A 26,144-nucleotide genomic window follows, 5' to 3' on the forward strand; every position below is an offset into this window, starting at 1 on the left:
GTGTTTGAGCATTTGATTTTGTAATTCAACTTGAATCAGTGCGCATACCTTTGGAATCTTGTTCGAAACATGAAATCCAGCCTTATGATTGGTTGATGTTTGATTACAACATGTACAAGTACACAAATCTGACTTCAAAGTTTAACGACCGATATGCCTGACCTTGGTAATAGATATTTGATAATTTCTATATAACTCATTTACGTCTAAAGACTCACAAATACGTTTATTGTTTTAAAACTGTCCATAACGCCTTATGATGTTATTTAGATTTCTTGGTTTGTGTTTTGTTGGGCTTGTGTCTCATTTACTATACACATACACCCGGTCTAAGTTACATAAAAATAAGTGTAATTTCTATTGTAAACTTTGTCTGATAGGTTTACATCTTAGTTTTTTCGAGACATTCAGTGGCAGTAAATAACAAACAACGTGACAAATGCTGTTAGTTTAATGAATATTTCTTTATTTAATTGAAAAGAAGCACAAAATAAATTATATTTTTTTGAAATTTATCGATGCTGTTGCTTCATATATTAAAATTAAAAATAGTTAGTATACGTTCGGACAAATCAATTTGTCTAAACAAAACTCGATCATCAAATATCGACTGTACGTTTTGATGATTCTTCGACGGACTGCTCTCAGTATTGAACTGAAAAAATAATTTACACGTTCAACACAGAATGTACTAAATATTATCGATCATGAAAACAATGTAGCTTAGCAAAACAACATTACGGTTAAAGACAATGCCATGGATTTTGTTTTTCGCCCACTTATGAATTTCACGATGCCTTTGGAATTGCACCGCTCACGTGAAATTGTTATCCCGCGTTAATTGTGTCAGTGCACAAGACACGAAAGCTGCTAATGACTTTTTAGTACATTTAATTAGTAGATTCCAGTTATTTAAAGGTTCAAAAATGTCAGTTGTTCTTCATATCAAAACGTGGATTAACATGATTATGAGGTTGAATTATAATATGCATATACGTTTTTTTTATATATGGTTTTAAAACTTTTATTAACAATTATTTTTAAATGAGTATGATAAAATACAAAATGTAAGTTTTTTTTTAGAGTCAAGTCGAAAAGGTTCATTACTTTTTGGTGAAACATTAAACATGGAATAAAAAATGTTAAAAACTGGGTTGAGCAGAACGTTTCTGAAATAATGAAAAAAGGTCCTTAGACAGCATTTTACTGAATGAAAATAATTTGAATTAAAAATTAAGAACGGAATATCTACGCAACTCTATGATGATATGGTTGTAACCACAATAAGTTTGTATACTCATAGTCAAGTTCCAAAGATCTTGGTAAAAGCAAAGATTTTTCTCATCCTTTGAAAAGATTGGCTAAAATTATAAGCTACCAAGTATAAGTTGTAATGTAACACTATAAGCCTAGATAAGATGGAGGATCGAACGTGTATAACCTTGTCATAAATCAGGTCAATTGGTTTTGATTGAATTGTTTCACATTTTGTGATGTCGGGGCATTTTATAGGTTAGTATGTTTTTTTTTTTCATTGTGAAAGTTCATTCGGAACTTTCATTATCAACTATAATGACGTTATCGATCACCGCATCTCCTTTTTTATATTACTACTTACTCTTACGAAAACAACATCCCCTGTAAGAACGACAATTGTAGTAGGCATTGTTACCATAATAATAGTAGCCTTTGTTGTTATAGAAATAGTAATCTCCACGACATCTGTTCTTTCTCTTGGTGCAGTAATATCTGAATTTTCCGGATGGGTTACCTATGAGACAAATAATTAAAAGTTAAAAAATATTATTGTTTAAAACTCAAAAATAAAATCTCAATCGTTGCTTACACCTTAAATTCAAATCAAATATGAATTATGAGATATATATGATGGATGAATAAACTCATCATAGATACCAGGATTAACATTTTATTACGCCAGACGCGTGTTTCGTCTACAAAAGACTCATCAGTGAGGCTAGAATAAAAAAAATATTAGATTAATTTATAATTATGAACATATCAATATAACTCGAGTCAACAGAATAGACAATAATAATAATTATTGATTGTCGTATGAATAAAACAAACAAATACAAAGTTAATGCATACGTGTTTTACTTAAATTTGTGTAACATTTTATGATTTGAAACAAACTCATCAAATACACCGATATCATAATTGGAAGGCCACACATAGTTCAAAGTTTCGAAGGGTGTTGCAAAATGTAAGTTAGATTAAGAGACCTTACATACAAAATACTATTTGTATCTCAACATAGTTTACATGGCAGCTATTATTTGAATAGCATAGCTGGCTTTTCTAATTTAGTTCAAGCTACGTTGTCCTCTTGTGGTAAGGAGTAGACCCAAACAAATACAGTCATATGCTTTTATTATCACGGTTTATCGCGTTGAAATGAATTAGAAGATGTTTTCGTTATGGAGGCTATCCTTCACGTAATCGAACTATCTTTTATTGGTGGTGTGTCTTTTTTTTAAATTCTAGTAGCTCTGTGCTCAGTACATCAAGTTTTAAGTTTTTTTTTAATTACTTGTAGTATCAATATAAAGGTGATTATACTCGAACATCAACGTCATTGAAAAAAGGTAAATTCACAAAAAAAAAAAAAAAAAAAAAAAAAAAAAAAAGAGATTCTTGATTATTCATTGGTTATTACTTGTAAAAAAATGAAAAGCCAACATAGAATGAATTCCATTACAGTTTTCTACTTCAGGTTGAAAAAGGTCTTGAATAAAAGCATATCGGTAGTATATATAAAGGTTATTGCTTTTTGTTAACAGTACAGTGCTGAATTATAATCATGTTTATAGATACTCACGTGGAAGACAACATCCAGCATAAGAAGCACAATTATATCTGTAAGACCTACTGCCATATTGACAATATCCAGTGTTGCCATAATAAAAGTATCCTGATCGACAATCCCCATTAGTGCAGTATCCTCTTACTTTGTAATCATATTTATTATACGATTTAACTGTATAGAAGAAACATAAGATATTTGTTAAAAAGAAAATAAAGAAAAAATTAGTAAACGGTTTACATATTATCCCAGACACTAGGCATATTATAGTAATACATGTTAAATGTGCAAACTTTTGTACCGCTACCAACCATGGATCCAACATTTGAATAACCTGAACCGCCGTTTAAGTACTGTTTGTCACTATTATACCTTAACCGATGACTTTAACTTTTGCAATATCATCGCGTAGAATTTAACTGTCATTAATAAAAAAAAATTGAAAGATTCAGATGATGATTTAAAGATTAACTATGTCACAGAAGTAATAGTACATGTATACAAATAGAAAGGAGACATTATGATATAAAAAAAACCCGACGAATGGCATACCAAAAGTCATTTTATCAAAAAGAAATAAACTCATTATAGATACGAGGATTAAATTTTGTATTAACGCAAGACGCGCATTTCGTTTCCAAAAGACTCATCAGTGACGCTCGAATCCAAAAAAGTTTAAAAGGCCGAAGAAACTAGTAAGTACGAAGTTGAAGAGTATTGAGGACTAAAATTTCTAAAATGTTTTGCCAAATAAAGCTAAAAAAAAGAGGGACGAAAGATACCAAAGGGACAGTCAAACTCATGAATCTAAAACAAACTGACAACGCCATGGGTAAAAATGAAAAAGACAAACAAAAAACAGCACACATGACACAACATAGAAAACTGAAGAATAAACAACACGATCCCCCCAAAAAACTAGGGTTGATCTCAGGTGCTCCGGAAGGGTAAACAGATCCTGCTCCACATGTGGCACCCGTCGTGTTTCTTATGTGATAACAAATCCAGTAAATAGTCTAAATCGGTAGGTCACATTCATGAAAGGGAAGGGGAATGTAGTTACGACGTAAGGAACATATCCGATATCATTTGTGAAACGGTTATTCCATAACGGTCAACCAAGTCATGATGGCGTCCGTAAAATTTACGAAGGGATGATTTCAACTTCACCATTTGGAACTCTTGGTTTAATAGCTTCCTTGAGAGCAGCAACCCTGTATCAATAAAATCATGATAGGAAATGCAAGCACGGGAATATCGTATCAATTGGGAGATATATGTCGAGGCTAACTTATATTATCGTATACAGAAAACAATACAACCATACAGTTTGACGTTTACTTCATTATCATAACTGCTAAGGCGACGTCGCACACTGACGTCAACCCTAGATACATAACAGTAAAACGCGACGTCTTGAATCCCGCGGCATTCACGACATTCTCCGGGCGGCGAAAAGTAAATATCAAAATTAAATTACAATCAAGAAAAAAAAATGAATTAAAAGTTACTGTCTCTCAAATTCAAAACTTAAACTTAAAACTTTAGCACAGTCATAAGCTTCAAGATTAGTTATCTTTCGGTTAAATCCCAATGAGTCTATTTCGTATACACAAATCACAGTATGTCCATTTTTCCTGTGTACATGTTCCTTCTTTCAATGAAATAGTATCATGTTATAGGTTTTTGAAAGTAAGTCAATAAATCAAATATTTTCGTAACAGTCCATAATAAGTCACAACAGTTCACAATAGATACGTATCATTCAGTCCATCTTTTGATATTTTCCCTGTCGGTTCTGCTTCCTCAACTCTCTCGATACTTTGGCAACGTGTCTGTTCCTTTGAAATTTCTTCTAAGCCAAATTCCTCTGATTTATTCGAAACCAGTACGTTTAAGATGCGCGATGTCGTAGACGAAAGTATCCTGCCCCGCTGTAAGGGTCCTGATAGTAAGTATCCAAGCTTTGACTTCATCGCGATCAGTCCATCCCCTCGTATTACTTTGTCTTCGATAAAGTCCCAATAGTGGTCGGCACCAATAAGTAATGATATCTCAAAATAATCGTCTTTGGTAACTGTATGAGCGAGTCTTAATCCTTTCAATTAATCCATGTTTCGGTTAACGTACCGCATATGATTATGAATTCGAACTGCTATGGTAGGAACAATAAGGACTTCAATCGGAATTTTACGACTATTTTCGGTTTCGATAAATACGGTGGTTGTGCGTAGTTCTCTCGTGCTCGTGTTGTCCTCTCCAAATGCCGATAGGTGTACAACTTCAATCCCTTCAGTTTTCAAATTCAATTTCTTCGCTAGATGCTCTGTTAAAAAAGATCTTTGTGCACCCTCATCAAATAAAACATTCGTATCCATAGATATATTACCTGACCATACAGGAGCTACAGCCGTTTTCAGTAGCACATTTGTACGAATCTGTGTCGATGAATGCAAAACTTTAGTATCTTCCTGGTTTTCAGTGTCATTTATAAGATTGACGGGTGTAGGTTGAATCTGTTTATTTGTATTGCTTGTAATGAACGCTAAACCTTCGCTGTTAACATTATTACTGGCACTACATAAGCTGGAATGATGTCTCTGGTTGCAGTGTCGACACGTTCGTTTCGATTGACACACATTAGCATGTTGATTTCCTAAACAGTTAAATAAATTATAACGAATTACGATAGACATTCGGGCTGTGTTTTCACTAATATTGGTACAGTTTGTAGGGTGCATGTATCTCTTTACAAAAAACACATGGTCTCTCCGTAATATTCCGGGGTTGGCTTTTCGCGTTGTGTGCTGTGTGTATTCGCGGTTATTCTATTCCTGAATGAAATGTACATGCAGATGCGGTTGTGAAGTGACTTTCTGAAGACTCGAGATATGTACCTGTATTTTGTCCCGCCTCCATGATCTGAATTTCGTTAAGTATACTCTTCCTCAAATCTTTCAAATTCCAACTTGACGGTCCGTGTTGTCTTGCTAGGTTTTGGCGTATTTCTGCGGGCAACTTGTTCAGAATAACGGGTACCAGTAGTGAACCATAAGTGTCTGTAGTCTGTCCGAGTGACTCTAGACCTCGTACGTAAGTTTCTGTTTTGTCATAATAATTGCGGAGGCTTACTAAAGTATAAATCGGCGGCAAAATCTCAAATAGAGCTTGCATGCATGTTTATATTATAGTATGTATCTGTCCATACCTCTCTTGTAACAACGAAATAGCTTTGCCGTAGTTAGTGTTTGTCATAGCAAAACCTGATATGGTCTGAAACGCTTCTCCCTGTAGAAGTGACTTTAAGTAGTTAAACTTCTGTACGTCGCTGAGTGTTGAATTTGTGTGAATAGATGTCTCATATGAATCCCAAAAGGATTGCCAATCTCGAATATTCCCTTTAAAAGTAGGCATGTTCAACTTTGGTAATTTGTGGTACTGATTATTTGTGCTAGAAGACGAATGTAAACTTGGAATATGCATAGACGGGTTCGTAGTAGGAATAATCTCTGATATAGCGGGGTTACTTGTATAAAACGAGGCTGCATTCGATTGTTCATGAGATGTCGACGTGAAACAATTGGCGTGCGGGTTCAATTGAGAAGAGTCGTTTGCGGGTACACTATTTGCTGTAGGTGAAATTAAGGTATGCATGGGTGTATCAGAGGGAGTAACGTTACTAGCTTGAAAAACGGTAGTATTGACGGGTATATTATGACTTTTCGAATAGGAGGGATTAATGAGTTTTCTAATTTGACGAATTTTTGAATCTAAATCGAACATGTACTCATCTGTTTGTTGAATTTCATCCACCACGTCTTCATCCGAGCTTGCGTCCACAATTTTATCATTTAGATCTTTAAGAATATTCTTTTTCTGTAACACGGAATTTAAAATAGCTGTGACGTCCTCAATTTTTATTTCTGAAGTTTCTCGTATGTCTCCAAAATTATTCCAAAGTCTTGTAATTGCTCCTTTATGTTCGGAACGAATGGCTTTCATCTTTGTGTCCATTTTCCTTTTTGTCACGGCACCATAAATGTCGAGGCTAACTTATATTATCGTATACAGAAAACAATACAACCATACAGTTTGACGTTTACTTCATTATCATAACTGCTAAGGCGACGTCGTAGACTGACGTCAACCCTAGATACATAACAGTAAAACGCGACGTCTTGACTCTCGCGGTATTCTCGACAATATATACCCCGTATGCAGGTGCGGTTGGAATGTTGCTACTTAGAAATGTAATATATTCCTGAGGTAGAGAAACCTTTTTATTTCAAAAGTTCAAAAGTTTTGTAAACAATTAATTTATAAATATGACCATGTCCAGAATAATTTTGTCAGAACAGAAGTGCTGACTACTTGGCTGGTGATACCCTCTAGAAATTAAGACTCCACCAGCAGTAGAAGCCTTAAGATAATGAATTACTATACTACTCAAAAAGAGTTTTGCAAAAATATCATATCGAGGACTCATAACTTTATTGAAAATGTCAAAAATGATCTGACATTAATGTCATACCTGTTTTTAAAAATATTGTTATTGTTATTGTTGATTAAAAAATAAAGTTAACTAAATTATAATAAAAAATGAGTGAGGGGTGATCAGTTTCTGTAAAAAAAATCGATCATACCATCAGACTACCACTTTATTTTGTCCGTTGTACATACTGTATGTATTGTTTAAGTTTGGAAATTGTTAAAATATATTTCTTTCAATTTTGACCCTTTCTTCAATTTGTCCAAACAGTGCAGAAATAAAGGCCACAGTAGTATACCGCTTTTCAAAATTCACTAATCGATCGAAAAAAAAAACAATCCGGGCTACAAACTAAAACTGAGGGAACCGTATCAAATATAAGAGAACTACGACACAACAGAGACGCAACACCGAAATGCACCGAAATGCAGAAATTTGACCAAAATAAATATAAAACTTGAATATATATATATATGGAGGAAGATAAAGAAAACACAAACTTTAAAAATGAATTTGTATTTTGTCTTCTTTTATTTTTAGTCAGAAGCTGTGTTTTACTTGCACTAAATCCGTGAGAATTGAATCCGCTTGTATTTATGTTATAAAATCTTATTAGAAAGAGTATAGTAGTCAACATAGACTCAACCTACCATACATTCATGTTATAACTTTTTCTGCAATAACATTAACGGTACCATATCTTTGCACCAAATTTGCACTTCGACAATAAAATGTAAAATAACAAAAATACCAAACTACGAGGAAAAGATAATTTGCAAATTACAAAATCAATAGCTCAAACACATCAAACAAATGGATACAAATTGTTATGTTCCTGACTTGGTACAGGCATTTTCTTGTGGATAAAAGTTGAATTTATGGTTAACTAAACAAAATAGATTTCTCTTCGGTGATGATTGACGACATAATGAAAAAAAATATTCAAAACTTTATAAATTAGTAAATCATGAAACTTCAGTAAATGTAAAATTGAACAATGAACTGACTCTATACCGACTTTTCCAAATTCGTTAACTGAAATCATTGGCCTTTATCGAAGGTTTTTACTTTTTGAACCCATTCTTATTAGACATATACAGCGTAGAACAATAAATAAAGGAAATATGAAAACAAAAGCGCTGTTACCTATTCCGCACAGAGCGGCAATCACAAAGACAGTGAGTAACATCTGGATTGACTTCATCTTGTAATTGGTAAGACTTGCATGTTGATGCTGCTTTATATAGTAAATACAAGGAAGTTTGTCTAGCAGATGTGTCACTTATGTTATGCAAGAATTAACAAAACATACTTAAAAATTAGATTAACTGAAAAAGCAACAACATATTCATATCAAAATGTAAAATTCCTATAATTATATAACAAAAAATTGGTTAAGTAAAGTAAATCGTGTCTGATCACACCTCACGTTACATGTATTAATAGTTTAATTTTACAATACATTAGCATTACAAGAAATTATTATTATGAAATCGGATGTAATGTACATGAACATGTAATACGATAGATAAATCTTCATGGTCTGCACTTGTGAATGTCAATGTAAAGAAAAAAAAACTGATGACACATTCCCTCCAAGTGTAATTTTCAAAGCCATCATTGAATCAAAGCATTTCTGGACCTGAATAAAATTCACAATTTCAATAGCGTGAACAAGAATTTAATGCATAACCAACAGTCCAAGAGGAGAATATTTTGATGATTTAGCAAATGGTGGTTTCGGCATGGAAATTAAAATGACGTTCATCTCCGTATTTTTAATATCCAGGTAGGAATTTGATAAGAAATCTATTTATTTAAAATTCATTGGGTAAACTTGTGAAGATTTTTCAGAGCAGGTTTGATTAGTTTTCAGAAAACTTTGACATTTGAATATTTATATGAGAAAGATAACGTTTAAAAGAGGGACGAAAGATACCAGAGGGACAGTCAAACTCATAAATCGAAAATAAACTGACAACGCCATGGCTAAAAAAGAAACAGACAAATAGACAAACAAAAGTACACACGACACAACATAGAAAAATAAAGAATAAGCAACACGAACACCACCAAAAACTGGGGTTGATCTCAGGTGCTCCGGAAGGGTAACCAAATCCTGCTCCACATGTGGAATCCGTTGTGTTGCTCATGTTATAACAAATTCGGTAGGTCATATTCAGTAAAAGGAAGGGGATTGTAGTTACGACGTAAGGAACATATCCGATATCATCTGTGAAACGGTTATTCTATAACGGTCAACCAACTCGTGATGGCGTCTATAAAATTTATGAAGAGATGATTTCAACTTCAATATTTGGAACTCTTGGTGCCGTTATTAAGTTTGTGTTGCAAGAAAACTAACAGGAGTTTAAAAAAGTAACATTCATTTGTCTTGCTTGCGATAAATATTGTCATCTTTTTAATTTATTGTCTCTTTGTGGTTGTCAATTAAATATTCTTTATACCTCGACCGGTCTTTTTGGATAACTGCTGCAAGTGCTTTTATTTTCCAAACATATAAAATGTTCAGTGACATTCAAAGACGTACACATTTCAACTAAAACCGAAGGTAATGTTTGTTTTGAAATTTTGTTGAGTAATAAGAGTTTGCCCAGTATAAAAGGCCTTATTGTAACGTTAAAATCTTGGACAGAAATAAACACGATTGCAGCAGCTGTGTACGCATTTAAGATCGTGAATGGATACACGTGCCTCTTATACGGCACAATTACTCGTCGACATTTCTTCCTCTTATTCATATCTGAAGATCTGTATATCCTTTTGCTATTTCCATACTCACTCCTCCGTCCGTTTGCTGACCCGACATCACTGTTCCATTGAATTCGCCAAATTATCCAAAATGTACGACACCACACGGCTTACCTAAGTAAACAAACAAAATAAACATCACAATGGTCAAAAGTTAGGAGACTGAAAGGTTAAAATAACAGTTCAAAATACACGACAGATTGAGAAACACAAAAAACTCGAATATAAATCAAATACCCTTAAAAAATAGACAATATTTGCTCTACTGACAGAACCAAATCGGATGCAGATGACATGCAAAAGAGGACATAACGTATTTTGTGATTTCATAAAAAAAACATTTCGATGCCATAAAGATAACATAGGACATAAGTTCGTGGTCATTAAGGAAACCCATTACAAGTTTAAAGCAAAGTTCAATTTTAGAAGAATACCATACGGAAATCATATTGCAAGTAATTGAAAGAAGGAAAAACAAATATTTCATTACAACTGTCTATTGAGAAAACAACCATTAAACCAAAATATATTTATTATCCAAGATTCAAACATTTTTGTAGTGTTAGGTTCAGAGATCTTTTTGTTAGACTCAACGTATTGTTTTTTTTTTCAGCGTATGAATGTTCGGTACTAGAAGAAGATCTTTGTATTTACGTTTTTTTAGTCATTTTTATTTACCAAAGCTTATCTAATCTAATTAATCTTTTAAGACGTGTCACGGTACTTTTCTATCCCAAATTCATGTATTTGGTTTTGATGTTATATTTGTTATTCTCATCGGATTTTGTCTAATGCTTAGTCCGTTTCTGTGTATGTCACATTTTAATGTTGTGTCGTTGTTCTCCACTTATATTTAATGCGTTTCCCTCAGTTTTTGTTTTTTACCCCAATTTTGTTTTTTGTCCGTAGATTTACGAGTTTTGAACAGCGGTATACTACTGTTGCCTTTAATTTTTAACTAAATTGTGAAATGTCACCACGTTTTAATTAATTACGCTATGATTGAATACCGTCAGGATAACGAATCCGTGAAGGGCGTACAGCACATGAGAACATGTGTATTTGTCAATCAGTATCGTTTTAACCTCAAGCACGGTTACCCTAAATGATTTTCTTATTTTCGTAGACTATAAAGGAGTAAAACATCTAATACTATACACTACTTTCATATACCACCCGACAATTCATAAATAATTCAAATGTTTAGAGAACATAAGATAAATTGTACATAAATACAGACTGTTCTTTGTCTATGTAACGATTAAACGTAAAGATGTTTGAGAAAACGGAGTAATAGATAACTAAATTTTGTCTTTTAAAATCTGTTTTGTATTTTTAAGTTTTCCTTCTTAATCGATTGTTTTTTTTTTTTTAAATCTGAATGCAAATGTAATTACTGCAATTTATGCCATCTTTTGTCACAAAAAAATTGGAAATATACAACATATACTTTATCGAACTGTAACGAGAATGTAAAAGCTGGAAAGGTTTTCCTTGATAACAAACCTCATAAAAGGCATGCAAAATATGACACAATTCAACTGATTTTCACCGTTCATCGTCATAAATAATAATGTAGATAACACAGCTACTTGCCAAGTCGCATTTTTAATCAAATTTTATAAGCCTTGTATTTATAATGAGTTTGTATTGTATCTCCTTCGCTTTCTGCAGGTTATTAATATTTCTTGTTCATTTCGACAGTTCATCTTTTATCCGAAATCAACAGTCATCGACTATGTAAAAAAATAAAATCACCTAAAAATACTGATCTCCTAGGAAATTTCAAAATCAAATTGCAAAACCAAAAGCTCAAATATTTTAAACAAATGGATGATAACAACTGTTATGTTCCTGAATGGTACAGTCATTTTCGTATGTAGAAAATGGCGGATTAAACCTAGTTCTATAGGTAGCTAAATCTCTCACTTGTATGACAGTCGCATAAAATCCCATTCTATTGACAACTATGTGTGAACAAAACAAACTCAATAATTTGGGAAATATATATCCAATATGCAGGTAAAGTTGACATATTGTACCATTGCGGGGGAAAATAATCATTTGAAATTAAAATCGTGCTTTCAATATATATTTCTCTATGAAATTAGTAAAGAGAGCAAAATAGTATATTTAAGTTGAACAGTTGTACTTATATATAGTAGGTATTTGAAAATAGCATTAACTAAGACTGATCAATATGTCGTAAAACATTTATTTGAAATCATTATCTGATATCAATTGCACTTTGAGATGTTTCTTCGGCGGTTTCTTTCAATATTTACCTGAAAAAAAAGAAACATAAGAAATCATACCATGATGAGCTGTATATGGTTTATCACTTAGTGCAGAACTATACTCAGGTGCATGTTTTATGAGATCTAATATGAATTAGTGGATTTTCTTTTTACTTACAAGTAAGCTTATTCAACTGAAATCGACATATCGGTATTACCATGTTTTGTTTGTTGAATTGAATGCTACAAACTAAGCAATATGAATATACGAACTGCCCAACAAATACGGATGTACTAAATTGAATATTTCAACTCTATTTCCTTGTTTTTTATTTGTTTTTCTTTACATTTTTCTCTCTTTTCTCAATTTGATATTTCATATGTTATAAAGATCCCTAAGTATCAAATTATGCCTGCCAAAAAAGGCCAATTAGAATTGCACACCAATTTCTTGTCAATAAAAATTGCATATAATTTCATAGTAATGTACATTAGTTTTTAACTCTTTTTTTAAATGGTCAATGAATACATATTATAAAACGTATTAACTTCTACATCAAACACCTGACTGGTAAAATAAGCACTTCATAAAGGTTATAAAAATCAATTTAAATCGTTTTCGTGTTATATACTTGTAACTACCAAAAAAAGGTAATGATTTATAAACAAACTGTTTTCAATCTCTCAACTAAACCAAGAATGACGGAACAGTGCTTATATATCTGTTGTTCATCCAAAAGTCACAAGGAGATCTTCTAAAAGAGGAGAAAATTTAAATCTAATTGTAACTTCCTGGCGATCCCTGTCACCATTTGAGTGAGAATCTGAAGACACAACATCTGTGCACATTTTAATTAATCAGAATATTAATTATAAATTATATATATTTTTTTTTCTAGCATTCTAACAATCTATAAATAAACGTTCATGTATTGCCCTATTATCTCTTCCTAAAACAAATAAATAAATATAAAGCAATTGTTTTGAAAACAATTGTTAGGCAGTCTTTCCCCTCTGATGAATGGACAATTGATTTTTTTGATTTATTGATTTGGAAAAAGGGGGGGTATTTGTTTGTTTGTTTAGTTTTGTAAATGGTCTATATTATTTAGTTACCGGAGAAGTTTCATGTTTAGTTTGGAAAGTTTTTCTTTTATTTTAGATACAGCGCGCGCGCAAGATTGAGGAGACATCACGTGACGCGGGTTTATATTAAGAAAAACTTAGTCTTTTTATTACTCTTTAGGTCGGGACGTTAAACAGACAACATGTATAGAGATGGAATGCACACAATGTAATTTCTTTTGTCATTGTAGGAAATTGACATTTTGATGACAGTTCACAAGCAGTGCATGTTTTGGATTTAATTGATCCGGTGTAACTTTAAAACACATTTATTGATTATTTTCTGATAATGTACATTTTTCAGCACCTGTTTGTAACACAGATTAGTATTTCAATCTCGGAGCGGACATTTTATTGTAGGTTTTTACTGAGATTTACGGACCTAGCAAGCGATTTTTACGGCATAGCCATTTCTTTTTTCTAGGAAAAGTCTTGAGAGATATCTGCAAACAGTTTTTTTATGAACCTTCAATACATGTATGCCCTGCTGACTGCAAATTTTCAGGTCGATTGGACTTGTAGTTTCAGAGAATATGTGGATTTTTTTTCAGAAGAGACGTAAGAACAATAATAAAATAAAAATGTTCTTGAATAATTGAGAGTTTGTTCCTTCAATATACTGTCATAAATAAACAGTCATACATATTGATTGATTGATTAGTTGGTTGATTGATTGGTTGGTTTGTTGGTTGGTTGATTAAACACGTTTGATAGGGTCACTTAGAACAAGGGAAAAAAAACCTCAAGAGACCTTGCATCCCGTATTAAACGCATGACACGGAAACATACATTAAGTGATTGATTGGTTGGTTGGTTGGTTAAACACGTTAGTTAAACATGTTGGTTGAACACGTTGGTTAAACACGTTGGCTGGTTAAACACGTTGGAAAGGCTCAATTTAAACAAGCGAAAAAAAAACATCTTGGATCCCGTATTTAACAAATGAAACGGAAACATGCATTGATTGGTTGATTGGTTGGTTGGTTGGTTGGTTGGTTGGTTGGTTAAACACGTTGGTTAAACACGTTGGCTGGTTAAACACGTTTGATAGGCTCAATTTAAACAAGCGAAAAAAAAACATCTTGGATCCCGTATTTCACACATGAAACGGAAACATGCATTGATTTATTGGTTGGTTGGTTGGTTGGTTGATTAAACACGTTGGTTAAACATGCTGGTTAAACACGTAGTTTAAACACGTTTGATAGGCTCAATTTTAACAAACGAAAAAAACCATCTTGGATCCCGTATTTAACACATGAAACGGAAACATGCATTGATTGGTTGATTGGTTGGTTGGTTCATTGGTTGGTTGGTTGGTTGGTTGGTTGGTTGGTTGGTTGGTTAAACATGTTGGTTAAACACGTTGGTTAAACACGTTGGCTGGTTAAACGCGTTAGATAGGCTCAATTTAAACAAGCGAAAAAAAAAAACATCTTGGATCCCGTATTTAACAAATGAAACGGAAACATGCATTGATTGGTTGATTGGTTGGTTGGTTGGTTGGTTGGTTGGTTAAACACGTTGGTTAAACACGTTGGTTAAACATGTTGGATAAACACGTTGGTTAAACACGTTGGCTGGTTAAACACGTTAGATAGGCTCAATTTAAACGAGCAAAAAAAAACATCTTGGATCCCGTATTTAACACATGAAACGGAAACATGCATTGATTGATTGATTGGTTGGTTGGTTGGTTGGTTGGTTGGTTGGTTGGTTAAACACGTTGGTTAAACACGTTGGTTAAACACGTTGGTTAAACATGTTGGTTAAACATGTTGATTAAACACGTTTGATAGGCTCAATTAAAACAAGCGGAAAAAAAGAAACCTTGAATCCCGTATCAAACACATGAAACGGAAACATTGATTGATTGATTGATTGATTGATTGATTGATTGATTGGTTGGTTGGTTGGTTGGTCGTGGTTGGTTGGTTGAAATTCAAACACTCATAAAACTGTTTAAATAGTGCCAAAACCACATAATTTGATGACCTTGACCTTTGACCTTGTGACCTTCGTCAAGGTCATTGCTCCACAAGGTCATTGCAAAAGACCCTTTGGGTCAAGGACCTTTTGTGTAAGAGTTTTGCCTAAAAATGGCTTTTTAAAAACCATCGATGGGAGTTATGTCCTTATATGATGGTAAAATCAATATAGTCATAATGTAAAAAAGTTGCCCCTTAAAGTACCAAGCATTTTTCATTGCTTAATTTTTTTGTATCTATAACCGTTCAAGAATTATAGGGAAATGAAAAACTTATAAAAATCTAGAATATGACCTTGACCTTTGACCTTGACCTAATTTTCTAAGTTAGGACCCAGGGGACTCAAATAAAAACATTCCAGGGTTATACGGTTAACGGTTTAGGAGTTTAAAAAACATACCGACAAATTTATTCCGTAAAGGTAGATAACTCCTATAGAATTTCATCAAATCGCTTCGATCCAAATACGCCAAAAATTACTGAAGATGTAACGAACAGTTTGTAAAAAGAATTTTGTCGCTTTCTTATTTTGTTACGAAGGAGATGCACACAGATGATAAACAGTGAAAAGGGAGATAACTCTTACATAGAAAATGGTTCGCCTTAGCAGGGTGAAATTTAAAAGCGCATAAACTATACGATACCATATGGGAAATATCTAAGCGACATATTGCGAAACAAACATTTTGCGCAAGAACAAAATTTGGCGGAAGAAAAAAAAAAAAATATATAAATCAATTGCTTTAAAAAAGCAATTGTAGGGGGTCTTTCCCCCTTTAAAATTAATTGAATTGGGGGGGGGGGTGTTTGTTTGTTTATTTGTTTGTTTGTTTGTTTGTTTGTTTCTGTATGGGGTCTATATTATTGTTACCGGAGAAGTTTCATGTTTAGTTTGGAAAGTTTTTCTTTTATTTTAGGTACAGCGCGCGCGCCACATCACGTGACACGGGTTTATAATAACGAAAAGTTAGTCTTTTTATTTCTTTTTAGGTGGGGACTTTGAACAGACAACATGTATAGAGACGGAATAAACACAATGTAATTTCTTTTGTCATTGTAGGAAATTGACATTTGGATCACAGTTCACGGGCAGTGCATGTTTTGGATTTAATTGATCCGGTGTAACTTTAAAACACATTTATTGATTATTTTCTGATATTGTACATTTTTCAGCACCTGTTTGTAACACAGATTAGTATTTCAATCTCGGAGCGGACATTTTATTGTAGGTTTTTACTGAGATTTACGGACCTAGCAAGCGATTTTTACGGCATTGCCATTTCTTTTCTCTAGGAAAAGCTTTGAGAGATATCTGCACCAAGTTTTTTTATAAACTTTAAGTACATGTATGCCCTGCTGACTGCAAATTTTGAGGTCGATTGTACTTGTAGTTTCAGAGAACATGTTGATTTTTTTTCAGAAGTGACGCAAGAACAATATTAAATTTCAATTTTTCATGAAACATGATTGATTGATCATGATCATGATTGATTGATTACTTGATTGATTGATTGATTGATTAGTTGGTTGGTTGGTTGATTAAACACGTTGGATAGGGTCAATTTAAACAGCGAAAAGGAAACAAAGAAGATCTTGGACCGTATATTAAACACATGAGACGGATACATGGTTGATTGATCATGATCATGATTGATTGATTGATTGATTGATTGATTGATTGATAGATTGATTAGTTGGTTGGTTGGTTGGTTGGTTGATTAAACACGTTGGATAGGGTCGGTTGAAACAGCGAAAAAGAAACAAAGAAGATCTTGGACCGTATAATAAACACATGAGACGGATACATGATTGATTGATTGATCATGATCATGATCATGATTGATTGATTGATTGATTGATTGATTAATTGATTGATTAGTTGGTTGGTTGGTTGGTTGTTTGGTCAAACACGTTGGATAGGGTCAGTTGAAACAGCGAAAAAGAAACAAAGAAGATCTTGAACCCTATGATAAACACACGAGACGGAAACGTGATTGATTGATTGATTGATCATGATAATTATTGGTTGATTGATCATGATCATGATTGATTGATTGATTGATTGGTTGTTTGGTTGGTTGGTTGGCAGGCAAACACATATAAAACTCTTCAAGTAGTGCCCCAAATCACATATGTACATGACCTTGACCTTTGACCTTGTGACCTTTGTCAAGGTCATTTCTTCACAATGTCATTGCAGAAGACCCTATGGGTCAAGGTCATTTTGTTTAAGAGTTTTGTCTAATAATGGCTTTATATAAACCATCAATGGGGATTATGTCCCTTACACAATGGTAAAACCAATATAGTCATAATGTAACAAAGTTGCCCCTTGAAGTCCTTAACATTTTTCACTGCTTAAATTTTCTGTATCTATAACCATTTAAGAATTATAGGGAAATCAAAGACATATGAAAATCTCAAATATGACCTTGACCTTTGACCTTGACCTAATTTTCATTTTTTTGGACCAAGGACCTCAAATCAAAAGATCCTAGGTCTCTAGCACTTATGGGTTACAAGATAGAAATGCATATCACTTATAACAAATGCATAAGGGGAAATAACTCTCATATGGAGCGTTCATATCGCTTCGGTCAAAATAGGACAAATCATGCGAAGGATATAACGAGTAATTTTGTAAAATAAATTTGTCATAATATTTTACGGTTGCGAAGGAGTTGAGCTAACAAGGAAAACAGTGTTTGGGGAGATAACTCCTACAAAGAAAAGTATTCGTTTACGCAGGGTAAATTTCAAAAGCGCATAAACTGTTCGATATCATATACCAAATATCTAAGCGACATATTGCGAAACAAATGTTTATCGCAAGAACAAAATTAGGCGGAAGAAAAGAAAAAAAAATAATCAGAACAAATACAATAGGCTTTCCACAGAAAAGTGGAAAGACCTAATTATAAAGTTAAGTAAGAAAAAACGAAACATATCAATATATTGTTAGTTAACTTAACACATAAACACATCTTTCTGTCTGTGACAATGATTGGTTAAGCTATCAGAGAAAAATATCTAATAAAGATCAAAGTACTAACCACGACGAATATAACATCCCCTGTAAGAACGACAATTGTAGTAGTCTTTGTTATTATAATAATAGTAGCCTTTGTTGTTATAAAAATAGTAATTATCTGGACATCCTTTTTCATAAATGCAGTAGTAATTGAATTTACTGTATGGGTTACTAAAAAAACCGAAAGAAAACAAATTAAAAACACTAAAAAGAAAACCAAAAACAACTTGAAATAAAATAAAATCATCACTAAGACTTTGAACACAAGCCGAATATAAATGATAAGATGTACATTGTATATGATAGATGAATAATCTCAAAACATAGTAGTTTTGTCTTATATGTTCATGATTAAATAAAACAAATTGAATTGAATTTAAGTAAACTTTCTGTTTCATTATAGTATAATAATGCACTTATATGTTAATCCTATTTTGTCTTATCAAGATATGTCTCATGTACGTTTTCAAGAGACGTTTATAAATATACAAATATGTTTTATTCACTTGACTATGGTCCTTTTCCATTCCGATTATGATAGAGTTAGGCAGTTAACCTAACTGTGCCATTATGAAATGACTCTTTATTGTAACGTTTTATAGGATAATAAATCAAATTAAAGGGGCTATTTCAGATATCATGTTTCAAATGACTAAAATACCGAACTCAGACGAAAACTCTAAACAGAAAGACTCTAAGCAAATGGGAAAATTAAAAGCACAAACACTTCAAACGAATTGATAACAACTGTCATATACCTGACCTTGAACGGAAATATTCTTATATAGAAAATTGTGTGTATAGCCTGATAAACCTTTCAATTGTATGACAGTACTATTTATTTTATAAGGGTAGAAATGTCCCGATAACACTTATCACGTTTGTTGTAATATTGTCATTCTTTCAGTAATGTAGCTTTCATTTGTAGGATGATAAAAAATTACTGATATTCATGAATTAACCTAGGCAACTATTTTATTGTTTCCTATTATTTTTTCGGACTCATATTCTATTAATTTAACAGATATCATATTAATAATTTGTGGTGTGTACATGATACTCAACAGTGGCGGTCAAGTAAAAAAAATGGAACGGTCAATGTAACATGAACTTAAAGCGCTTTGTAGATAATTATTTGCAAATGTTTGTGAACTCAAGGATGGTCAAATAAATAAATCTTCTTCAGTTGAAGAATTTCTAAACTATAAGGATGTCAATAGTATCTAGAATGACTTTTGAATTGAAAAATGCCAGGCAAACCCTGAAATGGATGTAATACTCACGTGGGAGACAACATCCTGCAAAAGAGTGACAATCGAACTTGTAAGACCTATTGCCATATTTACAGTTTCCATTGTTGCCATAATAATTATATCCTGATCGACATCCACTATTAGTGCAATATCCTCTACCTCTATTATTACGTTGTCCCTGGTATGTGTTGTAAGAGTAATCTACAAGAAGATAGATTTGACAAATGTAAATAAGAAATTATTTCAAATGTAAATCCTAATTCAATAGCAAAAACAATACACATCTCTTACATAATAACAACGTTGATTTAAAATAAATGATTAATTTTGATGAGTCTACCTACCTCGAAGACAACATTTTGTGCCGCTTGGACATCCGTATGAATACTGCTTGGCGCATTTGAACCCTTTACGACAACTGCTTAACGCACAATATCCTCCCTTTGCATAGCATTTTGACTGGTAATCGTCAGAGTAACCTTTAAGATAAAATTGAAGGAAAGGTCAAGCATAGCGAAACAAATCTGAAATAAAGTATGATAAAAACAAAGGATTGAATATTCTAAACTTCTATCGAACAACAATAACGAGAGGGCCGACATTAGTTTGTCCAGAAGGAAAAGCCATGTCAGCTCACAAAGTTTAAAACAATTTGTGGCAACATTCAATTAGTAATGCAGTGTGTATTCCCTCTATTTAACGCCAGAACATAACTTTTAAACTTGACAAACACATTTACTTTGAAATTTCGTTTACATATACAAAGATAAACTGTTACTTATTTATAAGATTAAACTTGCTTTTCTTCAGTTGTCCAAGCTGGTTGATACAGATTTCGCCGTCTCCCTTTTTTGCATAACTTATGCAATCTTTTTTGTTTAAGATGTGTGTTGAAGATGACAAGCTGGTTGATGCAGATTTAATTTCTTTTAATATATTTTCGTATGGAGCAACTAGTGTGCTGAAATCACATTTATTTGCGTAGCACAGGAGTTCATCTACAATGCCTTGGTAGGGGAAATCTGTGTTAATGATTTAAGTGTTTTTGTTTTTCTATTTATCAATAAAAAATTCTAATGTAAAGGTCAAATAAGTCAAATTCTTTGATACCATTACAAAGCAGAAGTGATTTGTTGTCTGTTTGTAATATTCCCTATTTCCATTCTCAATTTAGTTGACTGTATGCATTGTGACAATCTATTGTAATACGTAAGAACAACATCTGATTTAAAATTGGTTTTGTGCTGGTATGTTCACTATAAATATGTAGACTGATTTTGATTCCTGATAAATGCATTTTAAATAGGTTACTTGGAAATTTATGTGAACTTCTTTTTTTTGTATGGAAATTTACGTAATTTTGGAATTCAATATTGAAGGGATGATATAGATCTTTATACAAAGTGGTGTTCGTTATACCGGAAATATATGATCATAAACCGGTTTATTTTGCATATAAGTATGATGGTATTTAAAAAAAATGGTATAGATTGTTATGTCATAACAGTCGCATGAAATACTAGATAATACATAATACATGTTAGCGGGATCCCAACCCTCCCCTAACCTGGGACAGTGGTATAACAGTACAACATAAGAACGAACTATAAAAATCAGTTGAAAAAGGCTTAACTCATCAGAAGGACAAAAATACAAGTGGAAGTGGCTCTTAAGACTAGAATAAAATGATATTATTGATTTAAATATAAAAGAAAATATTTACCCCCTTGAAAATAGTCGTGTCAGTTATTCAATACCGAATAGAGTTGAGCTATATCATAAATATTTTTTATTGTTTTGTTGTATTGCATCCAGGAAAAAAGATTCTTGATCAATCCTTTAAATTCAAGAGGATACACTTCATTACTTTTACAATCATTAAATATAATAACTCACAAATGCTCCGTCTAAACATTTATGGCAAGTGGTGTTTCAATATATTAACACGCTAGAAGGTATATGATTAAGGTAGATAGGGTGTCTTCTTCAATCTTGGATTTTGAAATACCAGATGTATCGGTTTATATCTTTAATATGATGTGCAAATTTTGAGAGTAGTGGGTATTTCATGTGTAAGAATTTCCATTTCAATATTAAAATGACATTTTTTATCATATTTATGGTTGTAATTTACAAAAAACAGGGGAGGCAACGCAAATATAAGGGCAGATAATTCAGATAAAGATGCTTTTACAATAGAATGTGATAGGAATTTCCCTTTTTACCTAGCAAGAAAACAGGTCCAGTGACCCCATTTTTTTCTTTTTCTTATCTGAAAGCATACTATTAAAGCTATCTTCTTATATTTTATCTCAAAATTATATGGTGTAGTTTTTGTTGGAAGAAGACGTCAAGTCTTCTGAAGACCTATGGGACCGACTTTAAACTCATTGAGCCTCCGTATGCCGCATTCGTTTCTGTGTATTACAATTTCATAACAACTTAAGATTCCTGACACCGATTTTTACACATGATTAAGCATCTGAATCATTTAATTTGTAAATTAGGATTGAAAAACAATCACTATCGTAAATATGACCTTTTTATTTATGTAAATTAATAGATTTCATCTCATCCACATGAAATCCATGAACGTTATTTGTTTACTTGTAACTGGATGTTTTTACTGTAGATATTTGTAGTACGCATGCGTGAATTTGGTATCGGGACAACTCGCCCTGTTTACAAGTTCGCCCTTGAAGTTACGAATTTGCAATCTTGCAGACAAGAAGATTTTGTTTTTAATAAATAAAAAGGATCTATTTCTTATTAAATTGGTGTCTTTATTCATTGTTTTCCTTGTCATGTGAATTAGATGCCTTTCTACTTCAAATGGTTTGAATCTATTTATAAAATTATTCAAGACTCAGTTGACAAGAGCAGTACGTTACTGTTGGAAGAATTTGATTAAACTCTAAATGCTCATAGAATAAGAAATATAATTGAAACTGAATGTACCTCCTTCTGAATAATTTATTGCAATATAAATATAAATCCCTTTTGACAAGAGAAATCTGACTTTTGTCAGAAATATTTTTTCACATGTGCAAAGGTAATCACGTGTGGCGGCCATATTGGTTTGTTAACAAATATGTGAAGAAGCCTCTAGAAAAATGACCTAAACATAAATAGTCTCTGAAAGTGTAAACTTTAAGCAATACTATTTTATCAATCATGATTATTTTCATAAATATAAATTTGATTATTTAAAGAAATAAAATTATAACAATTACGATTTTAGATTAGAGATTCTACTCAGACATGCTTTGATCTATTTATAGCCAAATTAGTTTACCTGTGTGAAAATGTAAATAATTTGTTTACTAAACAAGTAAAGACAAACTATGGATGGAAGATAATAATTTACATAAATATTGCAGGACATTTGATTGATTTTAATAAATATAGGATTTAAAAACTGCAAGTGGAAACAAATTTAATCATTAGCTACATAATCAGCTGATAATTTTTCTCGCAAACATCGTGGTGATGTAACTGATGAAAATCATTCCATCAATCCTCCAGCCCTTTCACATATTAAGCAATAGATCTACTTATTATTGTAGAATATTCATTGAATATACATTCATCGTCTAATTGAATATATCGGGTAATCGGATATTTTTAGCTGACATTTTGGGTATCCGATTGTCCGGAGTCTACTGTACTGCCATAAACATAATAAAGATAGTAAATTGTATTTTTTTTCACTAATTTATTGACATAATACTGGTTGTAACATATTTTATTTTTGTATTCAGGTTGGGACCCCCCCCCCCCCCAAATTATGAGTGGTGTCCCTTAAATAACGGACTGTTCCTAAAACAAGGGGTCATTTTACTGTTGAAATAAAAGAAAGAACATTTTTAAGATTTTTATTAAACTCAAAAGTGGGAAAATTCTTATATTTGGAACAATTTTTCTAAATGAGGGGTCAAATTAATAAAGAAGATATAAGTTTAGAAACAACAGAATATTCTTTTGACATATTTTGACCATTTAGTACTTAATAGATGCTTAGTTCTTAGGGGAAAGTTTCATCAAATAATATGAATAAAAATGTGCTCATTTTTTACAGTGGGTTGTAATGTTCTTCCAATAAGGTTACCCCTCATTTGGAGTGTTGTTCCCAACCTGTTAAAGGTCCATCTTTGTGTGCATAATTCAAAATTGGAAATTTCAACAAGCATCTAATATTCTTACGCAAGAAAATAAACCCTGTTCTGCTAGCTTCATCTCTTCTACCGATTTAATAACTAGAATCATGCAAACAGACTTAAGAAAAAGGCATGTAAGTTCATCATACAAATATGACACTTTTTCTAGACAATCCAGATCGTGCAAAATACTTCACTTAAAATTGTAACCTTAAAATTGTTGTTGTGCACTAAAAACCCCTATGGGAACTTTCAAAAGTTGGCGGGTATTTAACAAGCCTTACTATTTTTATGCTCCATTTATGGGCATTATGTTTTCTGGTCTGTCCGTTCGTCCTGCTTCTGGTTATAAAGTTTATGGTCGAGGTAGATTTTGATGAAGTTGAAATCCAATCAACTTGAAACTTAGTGCACATGTGTTCCTTATGATATGATCTTCTTAATTTTACTGCCAATTTAAAGATTTTACCTAATTTTCACAGTCCACTGAACATAGAAAATGGTTGTACGGATGGGAAATCCATGTACTTATGACCTTTTCTTGTTTGAAGAAAAAAAAATACATCATAACGATAATGGAACAAAGCAGCCTGGGTTAGTGGGGCTGCTTTTGTGGTAATTCAGATTTCCTTTTATTCACCTTCTTCCGCCTCCGAGCTATCAGCTCTTTGATCATTTTATGGCAGACAATTGAGTTTTCCATGCATAATCTATACAAAATCTGTCAATTTTGAACAACTTGTAGCGTGAAAATAAGCCCCGTGACCCATTCTTGTGTTTATCTTTTTTAAAAGCATGATATGAACTACATTTTGGCAAATTATTAAAAAATTCTATTGATTATAATTTTTAGACACCCCATCTACCTTAAACGGACCTAAATTGATGAAATTTGATGAATACAATTATTTTTTGAAAGTCAATTTGGACATATCCACTTAACGTTCTTTGTATTTGAACATTATTTGCTTTCATGGCTTTAAGTTTGAGCATTTGTTATGAAGATAAAAGCAGAAGATCGCTCTGAACGTAAAAAATATTAACAGTTAGTTGTTTCATTTCTAAAAAAGATAAGTCAAATATGATATCAAAATCGAAAGTTCAATATAAGACCAAGTTTCGGTATGCTTCACTAACGATTTTGCTGTCCCGTTTTTAAGTCTAAATGAACAAGTAAAATATTAACAATAAGTGAAACATTTTTATTTTGATGACTTTTCGATAATCATTTTGATACTTTGGTTTTATTTTGTTCATCTTTATATGGGCCCTTGCCAAGATTATAATTTAAAGACTGTTATTCTACATCTTTAGAGTATATTTCAATGCAAACATCAAACACTATTGACATAATCTAAATGTGGGTCCTTGCCGAAGATTACAATTTAAAAACTATTATTTTACATCTCTAGAATATATTGCAATGCAAACATCCAACACTTTTGGCATAATTGATTAAAAAAAAAGAAGATTAAAGCATAGCTCTTACCTGTTCCGCACAGAGCGACAACCACAAAGACTGCGAGTATCATCTGGATTGACTGCATCTTGTAATTGGTTGAATTTACATGTTGATGCTGCTTTAATTAGGAAATGAAAGTCAGACATTTAAACAGATTTTTCATATATCATATGCAAAACTGATCAAGACATGGTGAAAAATTAGATTAAAATATTTTAACATATGTCAAAATTTAAATACGAAATTCCTTTAATCAAAAACATTAGCTATCAAGTATATTAATCGTGTACAATTTCAGTTTTGATGTAACTATATTAAGTAGTTTTGTTTCACAATACATTAACAATACAAGCAATTATCATTATGAAAGTGGGTGCAATCCGCATGGAAAACATTAAATAAATGTGCAGTTTTAGAATTTATGAGAATATGATTACAATAAAATACTATAACCATGTCTTAACATAAGTGATGACAAATTGATTGACTCACAGGTTGTCGAACGCGTATCTACTGTTCAAAACCATGAATTATTCAAATTATTTTTAAAACTGGAAAACATTAACTTCTCCAGGTAACTGTACAACTAGTTAACGTATGAACAATAGTAAAAATGAAGAATACAACATATTATGTATCATAATTTGTTTTCTTTTTTGTTGATGCTGTTGCTGTCTACAATCCTGTTCATGAGTGTAGTTCATTGGCGTGCAATCGACGATATTAAAATATTGGACTGTTTTCGTGGTCATGATTAAATCGGCATGCGAATTCAGTTATGGTCAGGTATTTGTTGTTTTCTACTA

General features: G+C 32.3%; 3 protein-coding genes across 3 annotated transcripts in view; 1 reads left to right on the forward strand and 2 right to left on the reverse strand.

Moving 5' to 3' along the window:
- LOC143062798 (uncharacterized) overlaps nt 1-26,144 on the forward strand; it is a 528,850-nt gene that overhangs the window by 31,129 nt on the left and 471,577 nt on the right. The window lies entirely within an intron of this gene.
- On the reverse strand, nt 1,611-8,517 carry LOC143061977 (uncharacterized). The gene is made up of 3 exons (XM_076233833.1): nt 8,460-8,517; nt 2,840-2,998; nt 1,611-1,771 (listed from the first exon to the last, which is right to left on the reverse strand). The coding sequence occupies exons 1-3, from the start codon at nt 8,515-8,517 to the stop codon at nt 1,611-1,613; spliced, it is 378 nt and encodes a 125-aa protein (XP_076089948.1).
- On the reverse strand, nt 18,484-25,423 carry LOC143061978 (uncharacterized). The gene is made up of 3 exons (XM_076233834.1): nt 25,366-25,423; nt 19,746-19,920; nt 18,484-18,637 (listed from the first exon to the last, which is right to left on the reverse strand). Exons 1-3 carry the CDS (start codon nt 25,421-25,423, stop codon nt 18,484-18,486), a joined length of 387 nt encoding a protein of 128 aa, XP_076089949.1.

The sequence above is a fragment of the Mytilus galloprovincialis genome, chromosome 2 (genome assembly GCF_965363235.1).
Source record: "Mytilus galloprovincialis chromosome 2, xbMytGall1.hap1.1, whole genome shotgun sequence".
NCBI classification, from domain to species: Eukaryota; Metazoa; Mollusca; class Bivalvia; order Mytilida; family Mytilidae; genus Mytilus; species Mytilus galloprovincialis.